The sequence below is a fragment of the Lynx canadensis genome, chromosome B4 (genome assembly GCF_007474595.2).
Source record: "Lynx canadensis isolate LIC74 chromosome B4, mLynCan4.pri.v2, whole genome shotgun sequence".
Lineage (NCBI taxonomy): Eukaryota > Metazoa > Chordata > Mammalia > Carnivora > Felidae > Lynx > Lynx canadensis.
The window spans coordinates 135,126,590-135,149,457 of NC_044309.1; the positions used below are offsets into that span (position 1 = coordinate 135,126,590).

General features: G+C 52.2%; 1 protein-coding gene across 1 annotated transcript in view; it reads right to left on the reverse strand.

Annotated features, from left to right (window-relative positions):
- Nucleotides 1–3,408: 3,408 nt before the first annotated feature.
- Nucleotides 3,409–22,868, reverse strand: part of LOC115518797 (ADP-ribosylation factor GTPase-activating protein 3-like) — a 55,578-nt gene continuing 36,118 nt past the window's right edge. Inside the window, 6 exon segments of the mRNA XM_030322318.1 lie at nt 3,409–4,384; nt 5,739–5,860; nt 12,633–12,723; nt 13,620–13,642; nt 13,645–13,742; nt 19,366–19,473. Coding sequence (XP_030178178.1) covers nt 4,367–4,384; nt 5,739–5,860; nt 12,633–12,723; nt 13,620–13,642; nt 13,645–13,742; nt 19,366–19,473 — 460 coding nt within the window. The 3' untranslated portion in view covers nt 3,409–4,366.

Genomic DNA, 22,868 nt, shown 5'->3' on the forward strand with positions numbered 1-22,868 from the left:
CTGGGGACACTCAGGAAGTAGGCTCCACAGACCCACGGGCTGCTGGCACAAAGTGGGAGCAGCGGGCAGGTGCAGGCAGGTGCGGGCAGGTGCTGCCTGTCACGGGTGTCCTTGGAGGACCAGGTGGGGGGGAGGTGAGGGAGGAGGCTGCCTGCATTGTTGGGGCTCGAGGGAGGGGTGCCATAAGTACATCCAGAGCCAAACTGGAATGCCTCAGTATCGGCCTAAACTCAGACTGAGCCCCGGGTTGCCGAGCAAACGCACGCCCTCCCCTCCCTCAGCAGTGCCCCGGGCCGTCTGCACCTGCTGGGGCACAGCCCCGGGGGACACGCCAGCACTCACACCCACTGTGTGTGCTGCAGACAAGGGTGCAGCTAACTGGGCGACGGTAAGGTCAGAGGGTGACAGGGAGGAACTGAGGGCGTAGGCGCCTGAGGTGGTGTCCCGTGGGGAGGAGGTAGAATCAGGGCCTCGGGACACAGCTGGCAAACTCAGCAGGGCTCACCTCCGCCCCAAACCCAGGTTCGGGGCAGGGGGCGGGGGTGGACAGGCGCAGGAGAGGGAGAAGCACAGACAGGGGGAGGGAGATCAGGCGCCGGAAGCCTGTTTGCAAAACCAGCAAGTCCCTGGCGTCTGCTCCCTCGCCGTCCCTGTCTCCGTCCGTCTGTCCATCCATCTGTCCGTGCCAGGCCTACGGCCGGTGTTCCTGCCACGGTGCTCTTGTTTCAGGTGAGACAAATGACCCGGACAAGCAGAATGATAAGAACTACAAACAGGAAAATGGACCGGGAGTGGAAAGAAAGGGAGGAAGCCTGTGTGTGCCTTTGTAAACCGATCACAGGACGCAGAGCAAACACGGGTACCTGAGCCTCGTAGCCACAGAGATGCGCAGTTTGCAGGGGGTGGGGGAGGGGGAGGAAGGCCGGTGACCCCACATCCCAAGGGCCGGAGTAGCTGGTTGGGGGGGGGGGAGGCGGGTCCTCAGTGTCTGACCCTGGAGGTCACAGTCCCCGGGGTCCCAGACCTGATTCCTCATCTGGCCTCAACGCCACTGGCCACCATGCATTCTGGGGGTTTTGTCACCCCTCCGCACCTTAGCAGCTGGGCTCCTGGCGCTCTCTGCGGGCCTTGGGAGCCGGGTGTGGGCAGGGAAAGGGCTGGGAACAAACCAGAATGGGTGACGGCGGAAGAGATGGCCTAACACAGTAGTGCCAGGGGTTAAAGGGCAGCCTGTCACCCCCCCCTGGGGGTGGGGCTGGCAGGACAAAATTCCCCCATTCAAATTGTGCGAGAGACACCGTTCTAGGCACCAGGGAATCAGCGAGCAGGCCCTCAGCAACCTGCCCTCAGGACGCTGATGTTTCTACAGAGCTAGGAAGGCAAATGGGCAGGAAACACACAGCAGAGGAGGGAGTGGCAAGAAGGCAAACCTTCCGGGAAGGAGCAGAAAGCAGGATGGGGGATAAGAAGTGCCCGGGCTTGGGCTGCAGTTTTCAAATGGGAGATCAGGGTCATGGAGAAGGTGACTTTTGAGCACAGACTGCACTTGGGGTAAGAGATCTAGGGGTAAGGTCTTGGGGCGGGAGAAAGGGGCACAGTGGGTTGGCAGGGGGAGCGCAGGGAGGGGCCAGGGGAGAGGACCCGGGCTTGTGCTCTGGGATGGGCGGACGACCAGCGAGCAGACCCGGCCCGCAGCGCGTCAGGCTCTAGGTGCGCCCTGGGGGTGGGGCCGCGGAATTCCGGGCGGGAGGTCACCTCTGACCGCCGGCTTTGCAGGCTGAGCGCCTAGAAGGGCGAGGAGGACACGGCGGGCAGGGCAGGGGTGCCGAGCTCACTCGTGCGGGCGGGGGTTGGTGGAAGCCGAGCGGCCGAGGCCGGGCTCCCGGGCCCAGCAGGTGGAGCTCCGCGCCCGGCGCCTCCTCGCCCTCCCGGGAGCCCGTGGGTCTCCGCCCCGCGGGGGAGGGAAACCAATCGGGGCCCAATCGGGGCCGCACCCACAGCTCGGTTCACATCTAGTTCCCAGCCGCTCTCCAGGGTGATTAAATAATTCTGCATTTCCAAGGAGAATTTGTTCTGGTAAACGCTTTGTAAAAACTAGCCCCGCCCCCTGGCTTTCTCAATTTCTCAGAAATATCATCCGGTCCTTACCGGCTTTGCTCCCAAGAATGAAAGCGCAATAAACCCCTTTTCCAGAGCACCACGGCTTAACCCCCCAGCCCAGGCTGGGCCGGTTTCCACCAGACCCTTGGATTGGCCTATTTCCATTTTCTTTTTTAATCCATAGGTCCAAAACATGTTTTGTTAGAACAGTTATTAACAACATCCTTACTATATACGAAGCACTCACACTGATAATGAAACAAAACAAACACCGAGGCCCAAGGATAAACGGGCCAGGAACACAAACAAAACCCCCCACGTTGCAGCAGGAGGCACACCTGCACACGCACGATTCACACTCACACATGCTGGGGAAGGTGTCAGGCACTGAGATGTTTTCTCTGAATACCTGGACAGGGGGTCCAGAAGGCCCTGAAAGGTACCAAGCCAGGCTGGGGGGGTGGGGCTGCAGAGGCCCTTCCTTGTGAGGAAGTTCAAGGAAAAAGCCACTTTCAGAGCTAGAGCAAGCGAACCACCTTGGGCAGGAATCCAGGAGGATTTCCTGGATGTGGAATGAGCCCAGGCCCCAGCTGGCTGGAGCAGGGCTAACCCAGTGTGGAAATTTCTTACAGACACTGTTAGGGACGGAATTGTGTCTTCCTGAAATTCGTGTGTGTAGGCCCTAACTCCCAATGTGACTCTACGTGGAGATGGGCCTTTAAGGAGATAGTTAAGGTTAAGTGTGAGCATAGAAGGGTGGGGCCCAGATCCCACAGGAATGGTGCCCTTGTAAGGAGAGGAACAGAGCCCAGCCTCTGTATGAGGGCAGAGAAGAGAAGGTGGCCTTCCACATGCCAGGGGGAGAGTTCTCTCCAGAAATCACCCCTGATGGCACCTTGGTCTTGGACTTCTGGTCTCCAGAGCCGTTAAGCCCCCGGACTGTAGTATCTTGTTACAGTAACACATTGGGCTCGGGACATGCCACTGTGCACATCCTCACTTTCAGCAAGGACACCCCACCTGCCACTGCCCTGGGGACAACACCTCAGTTAATGACAGCTGCACATCAGGCCCCAAATGTACATGAAAAACAGATCCATCTCTAATTATATCATAGTTCAAATGCATGTCAATGTTATATCATGAGCCCTGATTTACAAGATTCATTACAAAGGCTTTTGCAAAAAAAAAAAAAAAATAGGCAACACGATCTGCTGCAAGGGTTTATTATATTTAGAAGTCTACAAATTTGATCTTTAAGAAAAATTCACAAATATTCAGTTGAAACCACATTTCTGGTTCATCAGATTTCAAATATATTTTACTGTGCTGAACAATATATTCTAACGCTGTCTAAAACACAGCCAAATTATTTTTCTTTATTCATTTATACACATTCTGTAATTTTTTGAAAACCAAGATTAAGATAAAAAATATTAACAAAACTACCCAGTTACAACTACTGTTCTCCCATGTACTGAGATATTTCCTGTGGGTCTGTCTTCTTACCTTTTTCATTTAAATTCTGTCCACTATGTCGGTTCGTAAACACACTCAGGAGATTCTCAGCTGACATCTCCCATAAATTCAAACAGCAACACCGTGTCAGAAGATTAATTCCCTTGGCAATGCAGAAGCTTAGCCTTGTTAAAAGTGCTCACTGTAAATTATTTTTGAATTTATAGATCATACAAAGGGACAGACGGCTTTAAACATTATTTTGAAATCACTGTAACATGTGGAAATACAAATGAAGCAACCTGCCAAATTAGACATTTTTGGTCTGTTGTTTTTATTCTTTGCTCCCTTTTGAATGAAACGTGTGTTGGTGAATTTGGTTTCCCCGGGCCTCTGGAGCATCACCGCTTGGGGTAGCCCTTAGCCCACAGGTCACACGGCACTGAGACCCCCCCTCCCCCAGTCCCGGAACGAAGGCTCTCAGCCCCCAGAGGTGGGAGAAGCCCTTGTCTCCAGACCCCCAGCTGCTGGAACCAGATTCCACACAAATAAAGCAAGGCTACACATAGCTATGCCCAAAGGAGCGCATGGGCAGGAAGGAACACAAAACAGAAATTACAATAAAGCTTCTACTACATCAAAAATGAGAATTTCTCAAAGGAAATATTAGAAATCAGAAATGCATGTATACCATGTGAAAAAGCAGCAGAAAAATCTGCAAAACTGTCCGGTCTTCACTGCGGTCTGCGACGTGCTCACTGGTTCACGTCAAGAGGCCTTTCTGGAAACGCACGACCCCGCGTGGGTGCTAAGAACCGTAGCGATCCTGGCGAGAGAGAAGCAAGACGCACGTTTGCTCGCGCTCAGCACCGGTTTCTCCCTCTCACGCGCACCGAACGCTCAGCGTTCCCAAACTGACATCGCAGTGAACACAGAACACCGACTGTCTGGCATCTGGAACGTACGCCCCCCCCCCCCCCCCCATCCCCTCAAAGAGCCCAGTAACTGGAAGGGGCGTGGCCACAGCCGGGGCTTCCTGATGCCGAGGTCAGTGTGGGCCGTGGACAGGAGGACATCCTGTCCCCGAGCCCCGCGGCCACCTGCGGCTCCCGCGCTGTGGGAGGGTCTGTGGGGAGGGGCGCAAAGCATCTGGTGGGGGTGGGGAGCCAAGTGGGGAGCCTCTCTCTGGGAGGCAGGTGTAACACAAGTGGAGTCTGGACCCTGAAATTCTGGCTCAGCTGAGCGATCCTGCAGAAGCAACTTAACCTCCGTACCTCCGATTCTGCATCTATAAAATAAAGGGGGATGACCTTCCCTAAAATGTGGATGTCACCTACGTGGAAGGACTGATGTGGGCTCAGCTGACCTCAGGGACATGACCAAAGGTTGTTCTCAACAGCCAAAACAGCAGGAACCTCTGGGCGGAGGGGGTTCTCTTCAGGGGGGGCCGCCCCACCCCCTCCCCAAGCGGGGAAGCCCCTTCAGAGGCACCAGAGGCCGCACTGATTAGGTCCTACCGCCCGTGGCCACGTTTTCGCATTAGTGGCAGCATCCTAGAACAACAGGACGTACGCCAGAAGGTTCACGAAATAAGCCTTAAGAGATGGCCTTCCGCCGTGGTACGCGAGGATGCCCCATCCTTGCCTTATTTCCGAGACCGAAATAGCACGTAAATCCCCAAATTAGGGAAGAGGTAAATAAATGTTCTGCATTTTCGCTCGACAGAAGGTAGCTTCTGAAGAATTACACAGAAATGCTCACAGCAGAGCACCACGAGAATGTCAAATCATCTGTACAACCGGATCCTTTTGAGTTCTAAGAAGATGTGCATAGAAATCAAGAACTAAAATAAAATATGCCGAAAGAGTAACAGAAGCTGTCCTTGGGATCATGGGCAGTTTTTTATTTTCTTCTTCCTATTTCTCCGTTCCAACACAGGAAAGAAGCGCAGCATACGATCAATTCCTGTAACAAATCCCTCTAGAGTCATCAACGAGAACATTAAGCAAAAATAAAAGCCCAGTTTCTGGTTTTCATGACGCCCCGGGTTACACCGTAGCAAACATATAAATCAACGACAGGAAATCGAATTTGCCAGCAGGTGAAGAGCGGTCCAAGTTGCGTTTTCCACGCCGGAGCCGCCACCCCCACTCCGTTCCTGTCACCCCCGGGGCACTGACCTGAATGGAAGTCATGACGCCGTTAGCGAAGACCGAGAGCTTTCCAGCAACGGATCGCACTCCCTGCTTAAACTGGGCCATGTCAGGCGCAGTGGGCAGCACGCTCGTGAGGTTGTAGCTTCCTGCACACAGAACAGATGCCGCTTGTCACCGGACCGTGGCGACAGGCGGCACAACCGGTGCCCAGGGCACTCCGTGACCTTAGAGGGCACGGAATCCCCTCCCCTCCCGCTTCCCGCTTCCCGCGAGCAGCAGCTGGGGGGAAGGGAGAAGAACCTTGCGGTGGGGTCAGGACCCTTTTCAGTGCAGCCCCACCCTGAACTAGCTGTAAGACCCCGTACGAGAGCAGATGTCGTATTGGGTCTTGGGACCACCAGGGTTCAAATACTGGCACTGTCTCTTCTAAGCTGTGTGTCTTTGGAGAGCTTTCTCACCCTCTCTGGGCTCCTGGTTCCTCCTCTGAACACAAGATCTGACAGGTAAATACTCAGTAAATGGCAGATGGGCGGACATCTCTAGGTTTTGAGTGCTCGACATCCCCCCCCCCCCCGCGCTTTTGGTACAAGCCCTCCTCCCTTCTCTTGGGGAGCCCCGTGGACTCCATCCAGAGGGGTGGGCGTGTGACCCAGGCCTGGCCGATCAGAGCCTTCCTGGGACTCCTGTATCTCTCAGGGAGAGGAGCCTTTGCTTGCTCTGGGGCTGCCGGGTGGGATAAGGCACCTCAGCGGCCGCTGTCTCTGTCACCCGCCACTCAGGGCAGGGGAAGCCTGCAGGACAGGAGAACGAGGTTCACTAGGGAGGGGAGCCAAACGCACAGGTGTCTCTCTGAGGCTTTTCTGACTCTGAGCCGGAGCCAAGCTCACCCCCCACCTTGCTTCCTGAGGCCAGAACCAGTGGGATTTCTTTGCTTCGGCTTTGGCGGCCGGCAGAAACATCAGCCTATTTCCACCAGTGCAAGTGAAGCGCATCGGCGGTATCGCACCTGAGCGGCGGCAGCTCCGGAGCAGACAGCCAGGGTTTCGGGCTGAGGCTCCGTCCCAGAGGTGTGACAGAAAGCTGGAGGGGCCCCGTGACGGTGAGCGAGCCCAAACCCTGCAGGCCCTAGGGTGCCAAGCCAGCCACCCCCGCACGACCCAGCCGCACCCACCTGCCCCTTAAGCAACAGAAGCCAGTTCCCTTTCCAAGAAAAAACGGAATGGACGTGTTTATCTTTCCACACGGACGCCGCCCAGAAGGGACAGTGTGGATCCCCAGCACGGCTCCCGTGCCCACCATGCAGGGAGGGGCCGCCGGTGCGGGTTCCTCCCCTCTCTGCCTCCAGCTGACTTGTTATTCATTTTTAATTTTGTTTTTATTTCTTTCAAACATTTTATTTTTGAGAGACAGAGCGTGAGCAGGGGAGGGGCAGAGAAAGAAGGAGACACAGAAGCTGAAGCGGGCTCCAGGCTCCGAGCCGTCAGCACAGAGCCCGACGCGGGGCTCGAACCCATGAGCTGAGACGATGACCTGAGCCGAAGTCGGATGCTCAACCGACTGAGCCACCCAGGCACCCCTCCAGCTGACTTTTTAAAGTTTTGCAGGCCTTGGCCAATAAAAGAGTGGAGGCCCAGCCTGGACGCTGGATCTGGGTTCAAATCCTAGCACAGCCGCTCACCAGTGTTGCTACTGGCCTGCAGATGGGTCTTCAGAGCAAACAGGAAGCTAGTATGAGATCCTGAGTGTGCAGAGGCAGGGTCACGGCTGCGCCACTACCTGGAGAGGTCCACAGTGGCTGGGTAGGTCTGGACCAGAGGTCACAGGAGGGACCTTAGCAGAAGCACCTCCACTTACAAGTTTCCAACTTGGGAAATTTTTTAAATTTTTTTTAATGTTTATTTAGTTTTGAGAAGCAGAGAGAGACAGCATGAGCAGGGGAGGGGCAGAGAAAGAGAGAGACACAGAATCTGACACAGGAGTCAGGCTGTGAGCTGTCAGCACAGAGCCCGACACGGGGCTCGAACCCACGAACCGCAAGATCGTGACCTGAGCCGGAGCTGGACGCTGAACCGACAAAGCCACCCTGGCGCCCCTCCAACTTGAGAAGCACTTAAAGAAGAGAGCACAGCTGAGGCGGGACAGCTCTGGGACCATGATCTCTCACCGACTAGGTACAGTCCCCAGGTGCCCTGAGATGGCGGCCCATCCCCTAGAGTCCTTCCTCTCCTCTCCTCCCCTTCTCTGTACAGAGCTCCCAAATTCTAACCCTTGCAACAAGGTGTGTTCAGGTGACAGGGTTCTGGCCAATGGGATGTAAGCCGAAGTGCCATCCAGGGCTGAGGCCTGCCCTTTTCCCTGCCTCTTCCCACTAGCCGGGATGCAGACGGGATGGCTAGGGCTGGAGCAACCATATTGGGCATGAGGTGAAGTATGGAGAGGAGATCATGAGCAACAGAGGAGAAGGGCCTAGGTCCTTGGCATCTGGGAACATAGCACATGTCCTGAACTGCCTCCCCAGAGTCCCATGTAAGAGGGAAACGAACTCAGATCTGATTTAGCCTCTGTTATCGTGCACCTTTACTCCTTACTTAATCCTCACTATCCATCTAAGTCCTGGGAGTGTAAGCAGCCTGCCAACTCCGGAACAGGTGTCAGGTCTCTGGCAGGGAGGTGGCTTCCCGCCCTCTGGCCTATAGGTCTGCTGCCTGCAAACCTGTGAAAGCTGATTGAAGGTCTCCCGGGTCTGTGAGGTCTCCCTCCTCCTCTCGTATCTGGGTGCCGTGTCTCCTTTGAGGGCCACCCAGGGCAGCAGAGCCCCAGTGCGCTCACACTACACAATGGGCTCCAGGAAATGACGGCTCAAGCTGCTTCCTCAGGAAGAGGCTCCCTGACCTATGGTCTAGGTCAGGTGCCCGGTCTCCCTGCTATCTATCTGTCCCCATTACACCCCCGGCGGGCTTGGTGCTGAGGACATCATCACAAACCTGCTTTTCCAGAGCTTACTGCCTACTGGGGAAGGCAGACAATCAACCGATAACAGCACCGGGAGAGCTCGGCCAGCAGTTAGAGGCCACCGAGGCCGTCCAGGCACGAGTGGCTGCGGCCGAGCCGAAGCCGGTGGCAGTGGGGTGGGTGAGTCTGAGTGTCTCGAGGAGGCTTAGGGACCAACTGGCAGCGGGGGGCTGGGAAAGAGAGAAATTAAGGCTGATTCCCAGGTTTCTGGCTCAAGCAACCAAAAAGGTGGCAAGACAGAGACAGAGGCCCCGGAGTGTCCAGGCCGGGGGACGGGGCCAGCCGAGCCACGCCGCGTTACGTGGTTGGTGTGGAGGCCCTGTATCAGTCAGGAAGGCCAAGTGACACCGTGCTAGCACCTCACTGTGCCCGCCACGGGCCGGCAGGGGGTCCGCTTTGCACAGTCACCCGAGATGGGGACCCATGGGGCCGTCTCTCGGTGGAGCCTCGGAGGCCACCTCCGCACAGAGGAACCACGGCAATGTGCACACGGCGCCCGGCACTGGCCACGTGACATCACAGCCGGGGCAGGGGACGTTCCTGTTTGTGCTGGAAGGGGCACGAGCACAGTGAGGACCGTGGCTCCTGCGCTCAGCTGGCTGAGGGACCCGCTGACCGGCACCCCTGCTTCCAGGGCTCCGTCATTACCTGTCCATTCGTTCACTCAAAAGACGCATCCTGAGGGCTTTCCCCGTGCCAGGCATGCCAGCTGCCAGGGGACGGAGATGAAAACGGACAGGTCCTGTCCCCGAAGGGCTTAGGGTCCAGTCCGGGGGGGGGGGGGGTCATCAGATGGCCTCTACCCTGGTGACAGCAGAGGATGCCCGGAGCGTGCACCCAGGGCTGGAGCAGGAAAACGCTGGGAACTGAGCCTGGAAAGGCCCATAGGAGCTGAGAGCCAAGCGCAGGGAGCAAGGGCAGGATGTGAAACCTGGGCCGACCAGAGACTTCTGGGTAGAATCAGCCCGGAGAAGGGAGAAGGGGTAGCTGCAGGAGGTGGGAGGGTCGCTCTGCGGAAGCCCGAGGAGCCCAGGACGGTGCCCCGGCTCCTCAAACAATCGATTTTCAGTAGACGATCATGTACCCGTTTCCCTGAAATGGGGACGAAGGGAGAGAAGAAAGGGTTTCCAACATGACAGGAGTGACGAGTTTAATAACGAACAGATCACGGCAGTGACCTCTCTGCCACCCCGCACAGCAGCCCTGTGCCCAAGTGACGAGACTCCGGCCGGCGGCCGACTCCGGGTCGGCGACGCCACGGCGCGGCTGTGACAAACACATTCACTGCCTGACCAAACGAAATCACGTGGCTGCGGACTGAGGCCAGTGCTTGGAGATCTGCAGGCCCCGAAGAGGTCGCATGCTGGACCGCGGGCCTGAGTAAGGAGGAAAGAAGAGAGCAGCCAAGGTGCCCTAAGGGGACAAAGCAAACAGGTGCAACGAGCAAACGAGCGAGTGGGGCCTAGGAGAGAAGGGTCTCAGCGTCTCTGGCCCTCCCGGTGGACGCGCTCAGATTCAAATAACCAGAGGTCATTTTCTCAAAAGAAAAACCCCGAGGGGACAGACTGGGCTTGGAGCTTCTGCTCTCCCAAAGCTGCCTCTGTTCTGTCATTCAGTACCCTGAGTGGCTGCCTCCTGACACAGGACCCAGGTGATGGCAGTCCCACCTCCCCCAGCTGACCCTGCTCTGGGAGGGTGGCCACAGGGACCGGCGCTATGCCAGGCTGGCGGCGGGTGCCTATGTGTGTTTTTCATCTGGTCCTTCCGGTATCCTGAAAGGGAAGGGCCCTTGACAAATGTCCAGGCTGCTGGATTAAACACATCCCCAGGAAGCATTTTGTTTCACCAGGAGGCATTTCGAATCTGGAGTCATTCCCCAGTCCCCCCACCACAATGAAATTATAAAGTATACCATGATCTCCTCAATGACTGAGATTTCACAGATGGGAAAGCTTCTAAGATAAGAAACCCAGAAGAGTCTCTTAACCAGCTTTTGCTGTTTGCCGAAATGCACTCTTGACAAAAAGTAAATATTTAATAAGAGTTGTTCAATGCACTTACACTTATGGTCGTTACCGAAGGCAACTTTTATGACGCGCTTGATGGAAGATGCCGAACGCGGGTGACCACGGTCTGAGCCGTGGGCTTGGATGGAGGAGGGAGCATGAAGGCCGGCGGGGGGGGGGGGGGGGCACCCTTTCTGTGACCCTGAGTTGGGACCCACACAGGGCCCAAACAATTAAAGAACCTTGTTCTCTGAAAGGGGACAGGAAAGCATACATGGGCCGGCCACAATTTTCCTTCAACAATTGGAAAGAGTTTTCATTTGATCTCCAAATGTTTTTTTTTCCTTTTTTAAACAAACAGGGGTTCAGAGTGAAAACTTCCAACAACCTGAATTACAAAATCACACACAGCTGGTTGCGGGGGGGACGACTTTCAACACCTGAGGTTCTGAGGGGCTGACCTGATACCCTTTTGGGTGGGGGAGGCGGGGCTGTGGGAATGCTCCCCTGCTCCCCTCCGAAGGGCGCAGGGCCAGCACCCCTCCACCTGGGAAGGCGGCCACAAGAGGAAGTCCCGACAAGAGATAAGAATACAAGTCCAGGAGCCACCCTGCCCCACCCGGACTCGGTGCAGAAGGCAGCCCAGAGAGCGGCCCGAGAGCCGCAGCCCCACCGAGCACCCCTGCCTGGTGGGCTCTCTGCAGCAGCTGAGGCCCTGGCCCCCACCTGCCCCTGGGGGCCCTGCATCCCCTGGGTGGAGAGCTCCTTCCCACGGCAGCAAGCAGCCTGGTGTGCTTACTGAACCTGAGGGCCACAGTGGATCTTCCAGCATCCCCCACACCCCAGCACTGAAGGTTCCAGGCACTCGGGTCTGTCCCACGACCTTCTCTCTTGAGGCTGTTCCTCGCTGTACTCAGAAAACAGTTGTTCTCTGCAGCTGCCCATGCTGGTCACCTGTGCCCAGGCCTGGCTCCTCCAGGTTTGGGGACGAGGGGGAGCAGGTGGTCCTGGGCCTGGAGCATTTGGCTCTGGAGGTCCCCTCCCCTGGGCTCTCCCCGCCGAGTGGGTTCCTGAAGTGACTTCAGAGGACACCGCTCCTTTAATGCGAGCTGTGACGAAGGAAGAACACACAGCCTTCCCGTCACCTTTGGCCAGGCTGAGGCCTGGGTAGGACTCAGTCATGGCTCAGGGACCCAGAGGCACAAGCAGAGACCGGCTCGGCTCTAGACGTCCAGGATGGGCCCATGCTCTGAGGTGCACTCCCTGGGGCTCCCCGACATCTCTCGTCCCTGGGTCTGCACCCTAAGAGGGCTGGGGAGACAGGAGATTCCTCTGCACCTGCCTGTTTCCACAGCCACATTCTGCCTTCCCTCGAAGACTGAGCCTGGTGAAGTCCCCTGTTCTACCTGCCTCTGTCTCCCCTGGGTGCCAGGCACCCAGGTGGCACTTCACACATAGCACCTCAAGCCTCAGTGCCACCTTGCGCGGGATGTAGTATCTACCCGCTTCACAGAGCAGGAGTGTGGGAAGACTGGAAAATGACATGAAACACTCAAGGTCTCAGGCAGGGAGCGGTCAGTGACAGCTAGGAGCCCAGGGCCGTCGACCCGCGGGGCTGTGATACCACACAAATCGGACACGGCCTTTGCACTGGACCAGGAAACACGTTCCAGGAAGATGACTTCTCTGGCAACCCGGGGACGTCGCTTAAATGTCCTGACCCGGTCTCCTCACACGCCAGGCCTGAACGGTAACTTCTGCTCTGTTCACAGAGGGGGTAAGAGCATCACGTGACGGTTGCGGATGATCTTGGAAAAGTAAAAAGTTCTATGCAGAGAAAACGTACTCACGCCGTAGACACGACGGGCACCAACTTTGTTGGCAGCCCCGCCCCCCATACCTGCCGTCTGCTTCCTCTGCTCATCAAACAGATCCGCTGAGCTTATGGAGGAACTCGCCGAAAGCCTCTCCAGCCGAGCCCTGGTTTCACACTAGAGAAGACAAGGAATAGGAAACATCAGCTCCAAAGGCTGTGAGCAATTCTGCAAAAAGGAATCAGCGAGGAGCTGTCACTTCACAGCTGCTCAGGGCAGGGGAACCAGAGAGCAGCAGGGCACCTCTGTCGCGGCGCTGTGCCCGCCAGCGGCCAGCAGAGGCCACTGCAACGGCTGCCCACATCGGCTCTGCTCCGTGACTTTCAAAGTAGACTTAAATGTTGCCAGCTTTAAAATAAGGCAGCTTTTAGGGGGTGGGAAGAGACAAGTGGTAACTCTAAGCTCCCGAAGTGCCGGGCAAAGCTCTGTTGCTACGAAACAGACTCAGTGCCTTTAGGAAGCAGCTCCCTGTGTCGCCCAAGAAACCTGGCAGTGACGCGCGCCTCCGAGAGCTTTGGCAAAAGCACACCAGCACCCCGACATCAGAAAAAACCTTAGGCCTCTCCATTGCCGTATGATCCTTCTGTGTAGCAGACTCCTCTAAGGCGAGAGGCAACAACCTGAAAATAAATATATATACCCTCCCCAAACATATCTATATACGCCATTTAACTTCATTAATATAATTAAAAAGTTAAGTAAATTACAGCTGTATCAAAAATCGCCTGAAATTTTTTCCAAACATATTAAATAGATGTGTGTTCACACACTGAGAAAGGAATCAGAGAAACATGAGACACGATCCTACCTTCTAGCCTCTTCTCCAACTGGGGCAATGAGGGGGAGGAGTCAGGAGGACCTGGGTTTCAGTCCCGACTCCACCACCTTGGCCCAGGGGCCTCTCACGGTCTGAGTCCCTCCCACTCTGCGCCTGTCACCTCCTCCCCTGGCTCCCAGGTCCCTGCTCGCTTCCTGCTCAATAGGGCTCACACACAAACTCTCTGGACACTTACATCAGCTTGGGCTTGTCTTCCAAGTACATATCTGATGAAATGGCTTTGACATTGCCAAACTTCTTCTGGGCTTCATCTGTGTTCTCAACTGGCTCATAGTCTGGCTTACGGCGGGCAGTAGGTCTATCATTAAAAACAGGCAGGACAGGAGTGACGTCAGCAAGGCGGTGAAGTAGGGAGTTTTCTACCATCGTCCCCCTATAGAACACTGATTTTGACGATTGTCCACAGACAGGACGCAGGGGGTGCAGCAGAGAGATTCCAACACACTGTTGGGAGTAAAATGATCCAAGACTGGGCACAAGAAAGAGGGTGAGAGGCACAGTTTCGCCTTCCCTGAGTCACCCCTCTCCGCGGGCGGCACAGCTCAGTACCAAGAGAGAGCCCCCTGGCCTGCAGTATCTCCCATGGGGGAAAGTGAGAGGCTGGTGAGTGGGAGCCCGACTTCCCCTGCCGGGTGGGACGCTGCAGAAAATGCCCCTTCTTTCCCACCCCATCCGGAGCACTGAGGTGATCTGCATGGCTTAGGGGCTGGGAGAGGCTGGGAGCACAGCAGCCAGGGCTCAGAACTCAAAGGCACGTAGGTCCCACCGACCATTTTGTGGACGCCACGAGGAAGCCTGCTCACAAGCAGCTGGGTACGCTTTGCCCGTGGAGCCCCCCGCTGGCCCATGGATGCCTTCCGATGCTCTGTGCACCTCACCCACACATCTCCCACCTTCACAGTCGGCTCCCTGCACAAGCCCCCACAGACGGTGAGGACAAGCCTTTGAGCGTGTGCAGAAAGCCAGGCCGCTCTGGGACTGGGAGGAAGTACACAAAAGAGCATTTCCGGGCACCAAGGGAGAGTACCCAGGAGGCTCGAGCACCTGGCCTGGCCTTGTGGGATTGAGAGACGGCATTCATCTTAAGAATCCAGCCCCCAAAGGGAACGAGTAGTATAGAGTGGTATTTCCATAGAAAAGGTCTGAGAAAGCTTCAGGATCCCTAGCAGGGCTGCTGGTGAAGGCATTTCTCACCCCAAGCCAGTCGGTAGAGACAGGAGGAGGTGACTCTTCTTCCAATGCGAAGACAGTAACACAAGACGCCAAGCAGCACGAAAAATCAAGGAAACGCGACACCACAAAGGGAACGCAGTAATTTTCCAATGTGGAACGCAGTAATTTTCCAATAACCGATCCCAAAGAATCGGCTGACAAAGATTTCAAAATAACTGTTCTAAAGAAGCTCAGCAACCTACGAGAACACGCACAACTCAACGAAGTCGGGAAAATAACACGCAAACAGAAGAAGAAGTTCAACACAGAGACGGAAATGACAAAAAAGAACCAAACAGAGACTGTGGAGCCGAAGAATACAACAGAGGACATCAACGGCAGACTGAGTCAAGCAGAAGGATTTGTGAACTCGAAGACAGGTCATTTCAAATCATCCTGTCAGAGGAAAAAAAAAGAAAAAAGAATAAAACAGAGCGAAGAAAGCCTACATGAATTATGGGACACCGTAAGTAACTAATTTACGCATTACAGGAGGCCCATCAAGAGAAGAGAGGGCAAAGGGGGCAAAAAGCTTATTGCAAGAAATAACAGCTAAAAACTTCCCAGATCTGGAGAGAGATATGGACATTCGGGTACACGAAGCTCAAAAGTCCTCAAAGAGATTCAACCCAAAGAGATCTTTACCAAGACACATTATAATAAAACTGTTAAAAATCAAAGACAAAAAGAGAGAAAGATAAATACCATACGATTCAACTCATAAAAGAAATCTTAAAAAAAAAACCATGAATAAACAAACAAAAAAGAGCAGATCAGAAGTATAATATAGACACAGACAAATGATGGTTGTCACACAAAAGGGGGGTGGGAGAATGAGCCAAATGGGTGAAGGGGAGAGGGAGATACAGGCCCCCAGTTATGAAATGAGTAAGTCATGGGAATAAAGGTAAAGCATAAGGGGGAAAAAAAAAGAATTTTTAAGTTTTTTTGTTTTTTGTTTTTGTTTTCTGAGGCAGGGGGTGGGGGGGCAGAGAGAGGGAGAGAGAGAGAATCCCAAGCAGGCTCCACACTGTCACATGGGGCTCGAACCCACAAACTGTGAGATCATGACCCAAGCCAAAATGAAGAGTCAGATGCTTAACTGACTAAGCCACTCAGGTGCCCCCCGAAAAAGAATTTTTAAAACAACAAGAGAAGAGAAACTCATCATGTACAGTGGAATCCCTGGGAGACCATCAGCAGATTTCTCAGCAGAAACCTAGCAGGGCCAGGAGACAGGGGAAGGATATATTCGAAGTGAAAAACAAACAAACAAGCAAACCCTGCCAACCAAGAGACTTGTGTCACCAAAATCCTAAAAGGAGTCTTGGAAGCTGAACTGATGAATGCTAATTAGTAACATAAAAACATGAAAGTATAAAACTCACTGATGGAGGTAAGTGTACAGTCAAATTCACAATACTTGAATGCTGCAATGGTGGTGTATAAATCACTTACCTCTGTATAAAAGTTAAAAAACAAAAATGGTAAAAATAACTACAGCTACATTAATTTATTACTTGATATACAATATAAGAAGGAGTAAATTACGACATCAAAAACATAAAATGTAAAGGGGGTAGAGTAAAAGGGTAGAATTCTTGTATGTAATCTAGGTTAAGTTGTTATCCACTTAAAATAGACTGTTATAGGGGCGCCTGGGTGGCTCAGTTAGTTGAGCATCCGACTTGAGCTCAGGTCACGATCTCGCAGTTCGTGAGTTTGAGCCCTGCGTCGGGCTCTGTGCTGACAGCTATAGGCTGTTTATAGACTGCTATAATCATAAGATGTTTTATGTAAGCCTCATGGTAATCATAAAGCAAAAATCTATAGTATACACACAAAAGAGAAGAGAAGAAATAATAACATACCACTATGAAAGTCATCAATTCACAAAGGAAGACAGCAAGAGAGGAAGAAAGGAACAAGGGAACCACCAAACAGCCAATGAACAATTACTAAGATGGCATTAGTAATCCTTACCTAGCGATTGTTGCTTTAAACTAAATGGACTAAATTCACCAACCAAAAGACACTGAGTGGCCAGATGGATTAAAAAACAAGGTCCAACGGCATGTTGCCTACAAGAGACTCTCTTCAGCTTGAAGAACACACATAGGCAGAAAGTAAAGGGACTGAAAAAGATACTCCACGCAAATGTAAACCAAGAGAGAACAGGGATAGCCACACTTATATCAGATGAAGTGCACTTTAAGCCAAAAACTGTAACAAGGAACAAAGGTCATTATATAACTATATAAATGTGTGTGTGTGTGTGTGTGTGTGTATGTGTGTGTGTGTGTGTGTGTATATATATATATATATATACGCACACATATATGATCAATTATAAATATATATGCACCCAACATTGGAGCACCTAAATATATGATATAAATATTAACAGATCAGAAGGGAGAAATAGTACTGTAATCACATAGGAGACTTCAGTATCCCACTTTCAATAATGGACAGATCATCCTGAAAGAAAATCAAGAAAAACTGGACTTCAACAGCATTTTAGACCAAATGGACAAACAGACACATTCAAGACACTCCATCCAATAGCAGTAGAACACACATTCTCAAGCACACATAGAACATTCTCCAGGACAAATAAATTTAAATCATACGTTATGTTTAAGAAGGTTGAAATCATATAAAGTGTCCTTTCCAACCATAATGGTTGCAAGTAGAAATCAGTGATTGGAGAGGACAACTGGAAAATTCACAAATATATGGAAATTAAACAACACATTCCTGAACAACCAGTGGGTCAATGAAGAGATCAAAAGGGAAATAAAAAAATATCTTGAAACAAATGAAAATGGAAACACAACACACCCAAACTCATGAAACACAGCAAAAGCAGTTCTAAAAAGGAAGTTTATGGCCACCAGGTATCTGAAAAGATGCTCAACATCACTCATCATCAGGGAAATGCAAGTCAAAACCACAATGAGATGTCACCTCACACCTGTTTGGATGGCAAGTACCAAAAGAGATAAGTATGGAGGAGAACTGGGGAAAAGGGAACCCCTGTATGCTGTTGGTGAGAACGCAAATTAGCAGAGCCATACAGAGAACAGTATGGAGGTCGGTCCCTCAAAAAATTAAGAATAGAGGGGTGCCTGGGTGGCTCAGTCGGTTAAGCGTCCGACTTCGGCTCAGGTCATGATCTCACGGTTCGTGGGTTCGAGCCCCACGTCGGGCTCTGTGCTGACAGCTCAGAGCCTGGAGCCTGCTTCGGATTCTGTGTCTCCCTCTCTGTCTGCCCTTCCCCCGCTCTGTCTCTCTCTCTCTCTCTCTCTCTCTCTCTCTCTCAAAAATAAACATTAAAAAAATAAAAAAAAAATAAAAATAAAAAATAGAACTACTATTTGATCAGCAGTCCCACTTCTGGATTTGTATCTGACACAAACAAATCAGTATCTCCAAGAAATCTCTGCCATGTTCACAGCAGCATTCTTCGCAATAGCCAAGATACATGTCTGTTGATGGATGAACGGATAAAGAAAATATATATACAGTGGAACATTATTCGGCCATTAAAAAAAGGAAATCCTGCCATTTGTGACAACACGGATGAACTTGGAGGACATCATGCCAAGTGAAGTAAACCAGACCAAGAAGAAAAATACCGCACGATTTGTTCCTATAGGTGGAATCTAAAATTAAAAAAAAAAAAAAGAAAAGTCAAACTCATAGCGTGGAATGGTGTTTCTTTGCCACAGCCTTCAAGGTAGGGGAAATGGGCAGATGTTCAGAGGGTACAAACTTCTATTTACAAGATGAGTAAGTTCTGGGATGTAAAGTAGGCAGAGTGACCAGAGAAAGTAATACCGTGTTATATACGTGAAATTCGCTAGGAGTACAGATCTTAAGTGTTGCCAGCACACAAAATGAAAACAAACAAACAAAAAAAAACCCCAGCCCAAATAGGTTAAACTAATTTGAGGTGAGGCAAATGCACTTCTCATTTATAATGTATACTAATGCCATTTTACTTTTTAAAAAGCTGACGGTAGTAATTTTGTAAAAGGATTTCAGGCCATTTTAAAAAGCCTGAAAATTCTAAAAAAACATGAGTAAATATCCAAAGCACCCGACAGTTGAAGGAATTTTCCTATTTAAACAGACCCAGCATTTGATCTTCAGCTCCCTGTGGAGGTAAGTTGGTGAATACTGAGGGCACTGTTTGCAATGCACGGAAGACACCGTTCCGTATCACGCAGGATACAAAATGAGTAGGCTGGCCACAGACTGCAGTCACCCAGCATAATCCCAGGCTGTGCCTGTTGTCCCAACGTATTACTAGGTCTCCCTGCACTTTTGTCTGGTTTGGACAGGAGATTGTAAAGTCTTTCATTCATAATCAACAACTGGAGGTAGTTGTTCGACAGGTGAACGGACAAACAACTCAACAACGAAGAGGAAGGAACATCATGACAAGCGTCTCACATGCACTACGAAAAGTCAAAGAAGCCGGTCTAAAAAGGCCAGTTGCCGTATGATTCCATTTATAGGACGTTCTGGGAAAGGCAAGATTGTAAGGTCAGGAAACAGACCAGGATGCAAAGAATATTCTTGAAACAGTAGAATAAAATCATTCGCTAGTCTTAGAGAATTTCCCTGGAGACCCATGGCCTCAGTATTTACAATCCCACTGTTCTCTGTTCATACCTGTCTGAATAGCCCGTGGGTTTCAGGACAGTATCCGTATCTTTGATGGTCCTCTTTTTTTCCAATAGGAATCTGAACTGTCATCCCAGCTAGAAAAAGAACTGCTCCTTAACTCCATCGGCTCGTCAAAGTACCTGTATGAAAAAGAGGGACATGGTGACTTGGGAGACCTTACTGATGTCCGCTCACATGGGGTGCACGGCGGCTACACTTCCTGGGCCTTGCAGTTGGAGTGGCCATGTGACGAAGCTGCCGAATGAAACAGAAGCAGGCGTGAGGAGAGTCATTTCCAAGGCCTTTAAAGTGCCTGTGCTCAAGTCTCCCAGTCCCTTTCTCCCTGTGCCACATGAAAGATAAGGTGGTTTTGGGGCGCCTGGGTGGCGCAGTCGGTTAAGCGTCCGACTTCAGCCAGGTCACGATCTCGCGGTCCGCGGGTTCGAGCCCCGCGTCGGGCTCTGGGCTGATGGCTCGGAGCCTGGAGCCTGTTTCCGATTCTGTGTCTCCCTCTCTCTCTGGCCCCTCCCCCCCCCGTTCATGCTCTGTCTCTCTCTGTCCCGAAAATAAATAAACGTTGAAAAAAAAAATAAAACTTTAAAAAAAAAAAAAAAAAAGAAAGATAAGGTGGTTTTCCAGGCGCTCCAGCCTCAGGCAGGAGAAGCTTCCATCCATCTGGAAGATCAAGGTGTTACCCAAAGGACAGGTAATCTGGACAATCACCTGTACCCTCAGCTGAACAAGAAACAAACCGTTGTTGTGTTAAGCTTTTAAGACGGGGTTGGGGGCCGGGGCGGGGGGGGGGGGGGGGGGGGTGGATACTTGTCAGTGCAGTATAACCTAGCCCATCCGGATAGCACACGATGCCTTTGAGCGTCTTTACTCACCACAGGTTACGTATTTTGCTTTCTCTGGGTCTAGTTCTGCCTAATCAGGTAGTCGCAACAAAAACCCCACTCGAGGAGCTCCCTGTTGGCGGTCCCTGCCAGGTAAGCCTGGCGACAGCCCTGACCACTTAATGTAAATGGTGCTAATTAGCCTCTTGGCGGAGTCAGATACAAAGCTATGGATGGCTGATGGCCGGACCTTTGTGCGGATGCTTTTCCAGCCTGGGGCTTGACGTGAACTTGATCTGTAGGCCTGTAGGTGGTTTACCTCTTTCACCAGCCGAGTACCCTGAGCCGGGCCCTGCTCAGAGAGCAAAGCTCCACGGCAGCTTCCTGTCCTGCACGGTGACAGAAAAATCTCTGACCACGAGCAGCAGGGTTCGCCTGGAACAGGACAGAGACTCAGAGGCGGGGTGGATGTGCCAGACCCTTAAGAAGCGACCACAACAGCTTAGGGTGGAAAAGAGCCCTGCCAGATACACACTCCTTTTATTTATTCATATTTGTAATGTTTATTTATTTATTTTGGAAGAGAGAGAGTGGGGGAGAGAGAGAATCCCAAGCAGGCTCTGTGCTGGCAGCACAGAGGGCCCACATAGGGCCCGATGTAACAAATGGTGAGATCATGAGCTGAGCCAAAATCAAGAATCAGATGCTTAACAGATTGAGCCACCCAGGCGCCCCCCACTCCTTCAATGTGGAGTTAAAGAAGTTCAGCAGAGGCAGATTCCAAGGCTTAGGTCTCGAGAAAGGAAGGATGATGGAAGATAATGTAGAGGCTTCCTTTCAAAAATGTCACCTGGCTTTCTGCAGAGTAAGAAGAGACGCGCATGGGATACATGGTGAACACCGAGCTCGGATGTCACAAGAAGTCGCACAAAGACGGAGAGCCTGGGCAGTCAGAGGGGCCTGTAACCAAAGATGAATAGAAGAGGGCAGCAAGAACCTGTAGGAAAAAATACGCCAAGGGCCCCTATGAGCTAAGAGTTGGGGGGTTGGAAATGCTAAGAACAAACATACTTTTTCTGGGTTAAAAAAAAAAAAAAAAGGCGAAAGGGATAAACCTGCTATTTGAAGGAGATGGTGTGGCTTTACGTGGATAATAGAGAGAAAGCAGAATTTCCAGAAGGGGCTCTGCCTTCTCTGGCGAGGAGGCCCTGAAGAACAAATCTCCTTCCGCTAGCCTTCTCTTCCGTGTAAGGAAGACACAGGTTCAGAGTAGATCCGTGTTTCAGCGAGAAACAGGCCAGGCTCTCTTGGTGGCTGATGGGCAGGTGGGCCCGAGCCCTGGCTCTGCCTGGAGGAGCAGGGACAAGCGGTCCCTGTGGAGGAGAGACCTGGACAAGCAGACTTTTAAGTGGCTCAGAGAAAGGGGGCTTGCCAGATGTGGGAGGCACACTGGCCTGAAAGTTATCTTCAATTATTCAAGAGATTTATTTGTAAAGGTCCAAGCGAGAGAGTTAAGACCAAGTCAATGAGGAATTTAGAAACGACTTAACAAGCATCTACGAGGAGGAGCCGGTGCTCTGCTAGATGGGGACACAGGGCAAGGAGACACATCCAGCCCCTGCTCTCACGGGCCTGGCTGATCTGAGCTCAGAAACCCAGCAAGGTACATAAGTAAAGGCATCATTCCTCACAGAGCTGCCCCAGGACAGAATGGCTGCCTGGAGGAGGAGGAGGAGGAGGAGTGGGGTGGGGAGAGGGGCAGCATGGTCCCCTGGAGGCTGCTCACCAAGAGGATGCTGGGGGCATGAGGGTGGGAAGGACCGGGCAGGGGGCGGTTGGAACTTCCAGGCTCTTCGCAACTCTGAGCTGCTGGGACTTAGGATTTTGCAGATTTAGTGTCACTCTAAGGAAATATTCTTCATTCTTATAAGTCCAAGTGCTCATCTTGGAATATAAGCGTGTCGGATTTTTTCAATGACTGGATTATTCAAAATCAGGAGGGAGATGGGCGCCTGGGTGACTCAGTCGGTTGGGCATCCGACTTTGGCTCAGGTCATGATCTCGCGGTCTGTGAGTTCGAGCCCCGCGTCGGGCTCCGTGCTGACAGCTCAGAGCCTGGAGCCTGCTTCAGATTCTGTGTCTCCCTCTCTCTCTGTTCCTCCCCTGCTCATGCTCTGTCTCTCTCTGTCTCAAAAATAAATTAAAAAAAAAAAACATTAAAAAACAAAAAAACAAAAATCAGGAGAGAGAAAGCCATTCTGCTCGGATCCTACTGGTCAGCAGGAGCACTGGGCAGCATTCTAAGTGTGGGGCAGGTGGGCTCTCTGTGCTCTGACAGATGTGGGAGGTGAGCAGCAGCCCTGGGGGTGCAGACAGCTGTCCCATCGGTTGGAAGGATGGGCTAACCGATGCCTGATGGCTGTGGGGCACTTGCCTGACCTTAGAAACACAGCAGGTCTTGATTCCACATTTTTCCTGACTTTTTTTTTTTAATGGTTATTTTTGAGAGACAGAGAGAGAGCGCAAGTTGGGGAGGGGCAGGGCAAGGGAGACACAGAATCCGAAGCAGGCTCCAGGCTCCGAGCTGTCATCACAGAGCCTGACACGGGGCTCGAACTCATAACCGTGAGATCGTGACCTGAGCTGAAGTCGGGAGGCTTAACCAACTGAGCCACCCAGGTGTCCCTTTACTGACTTTC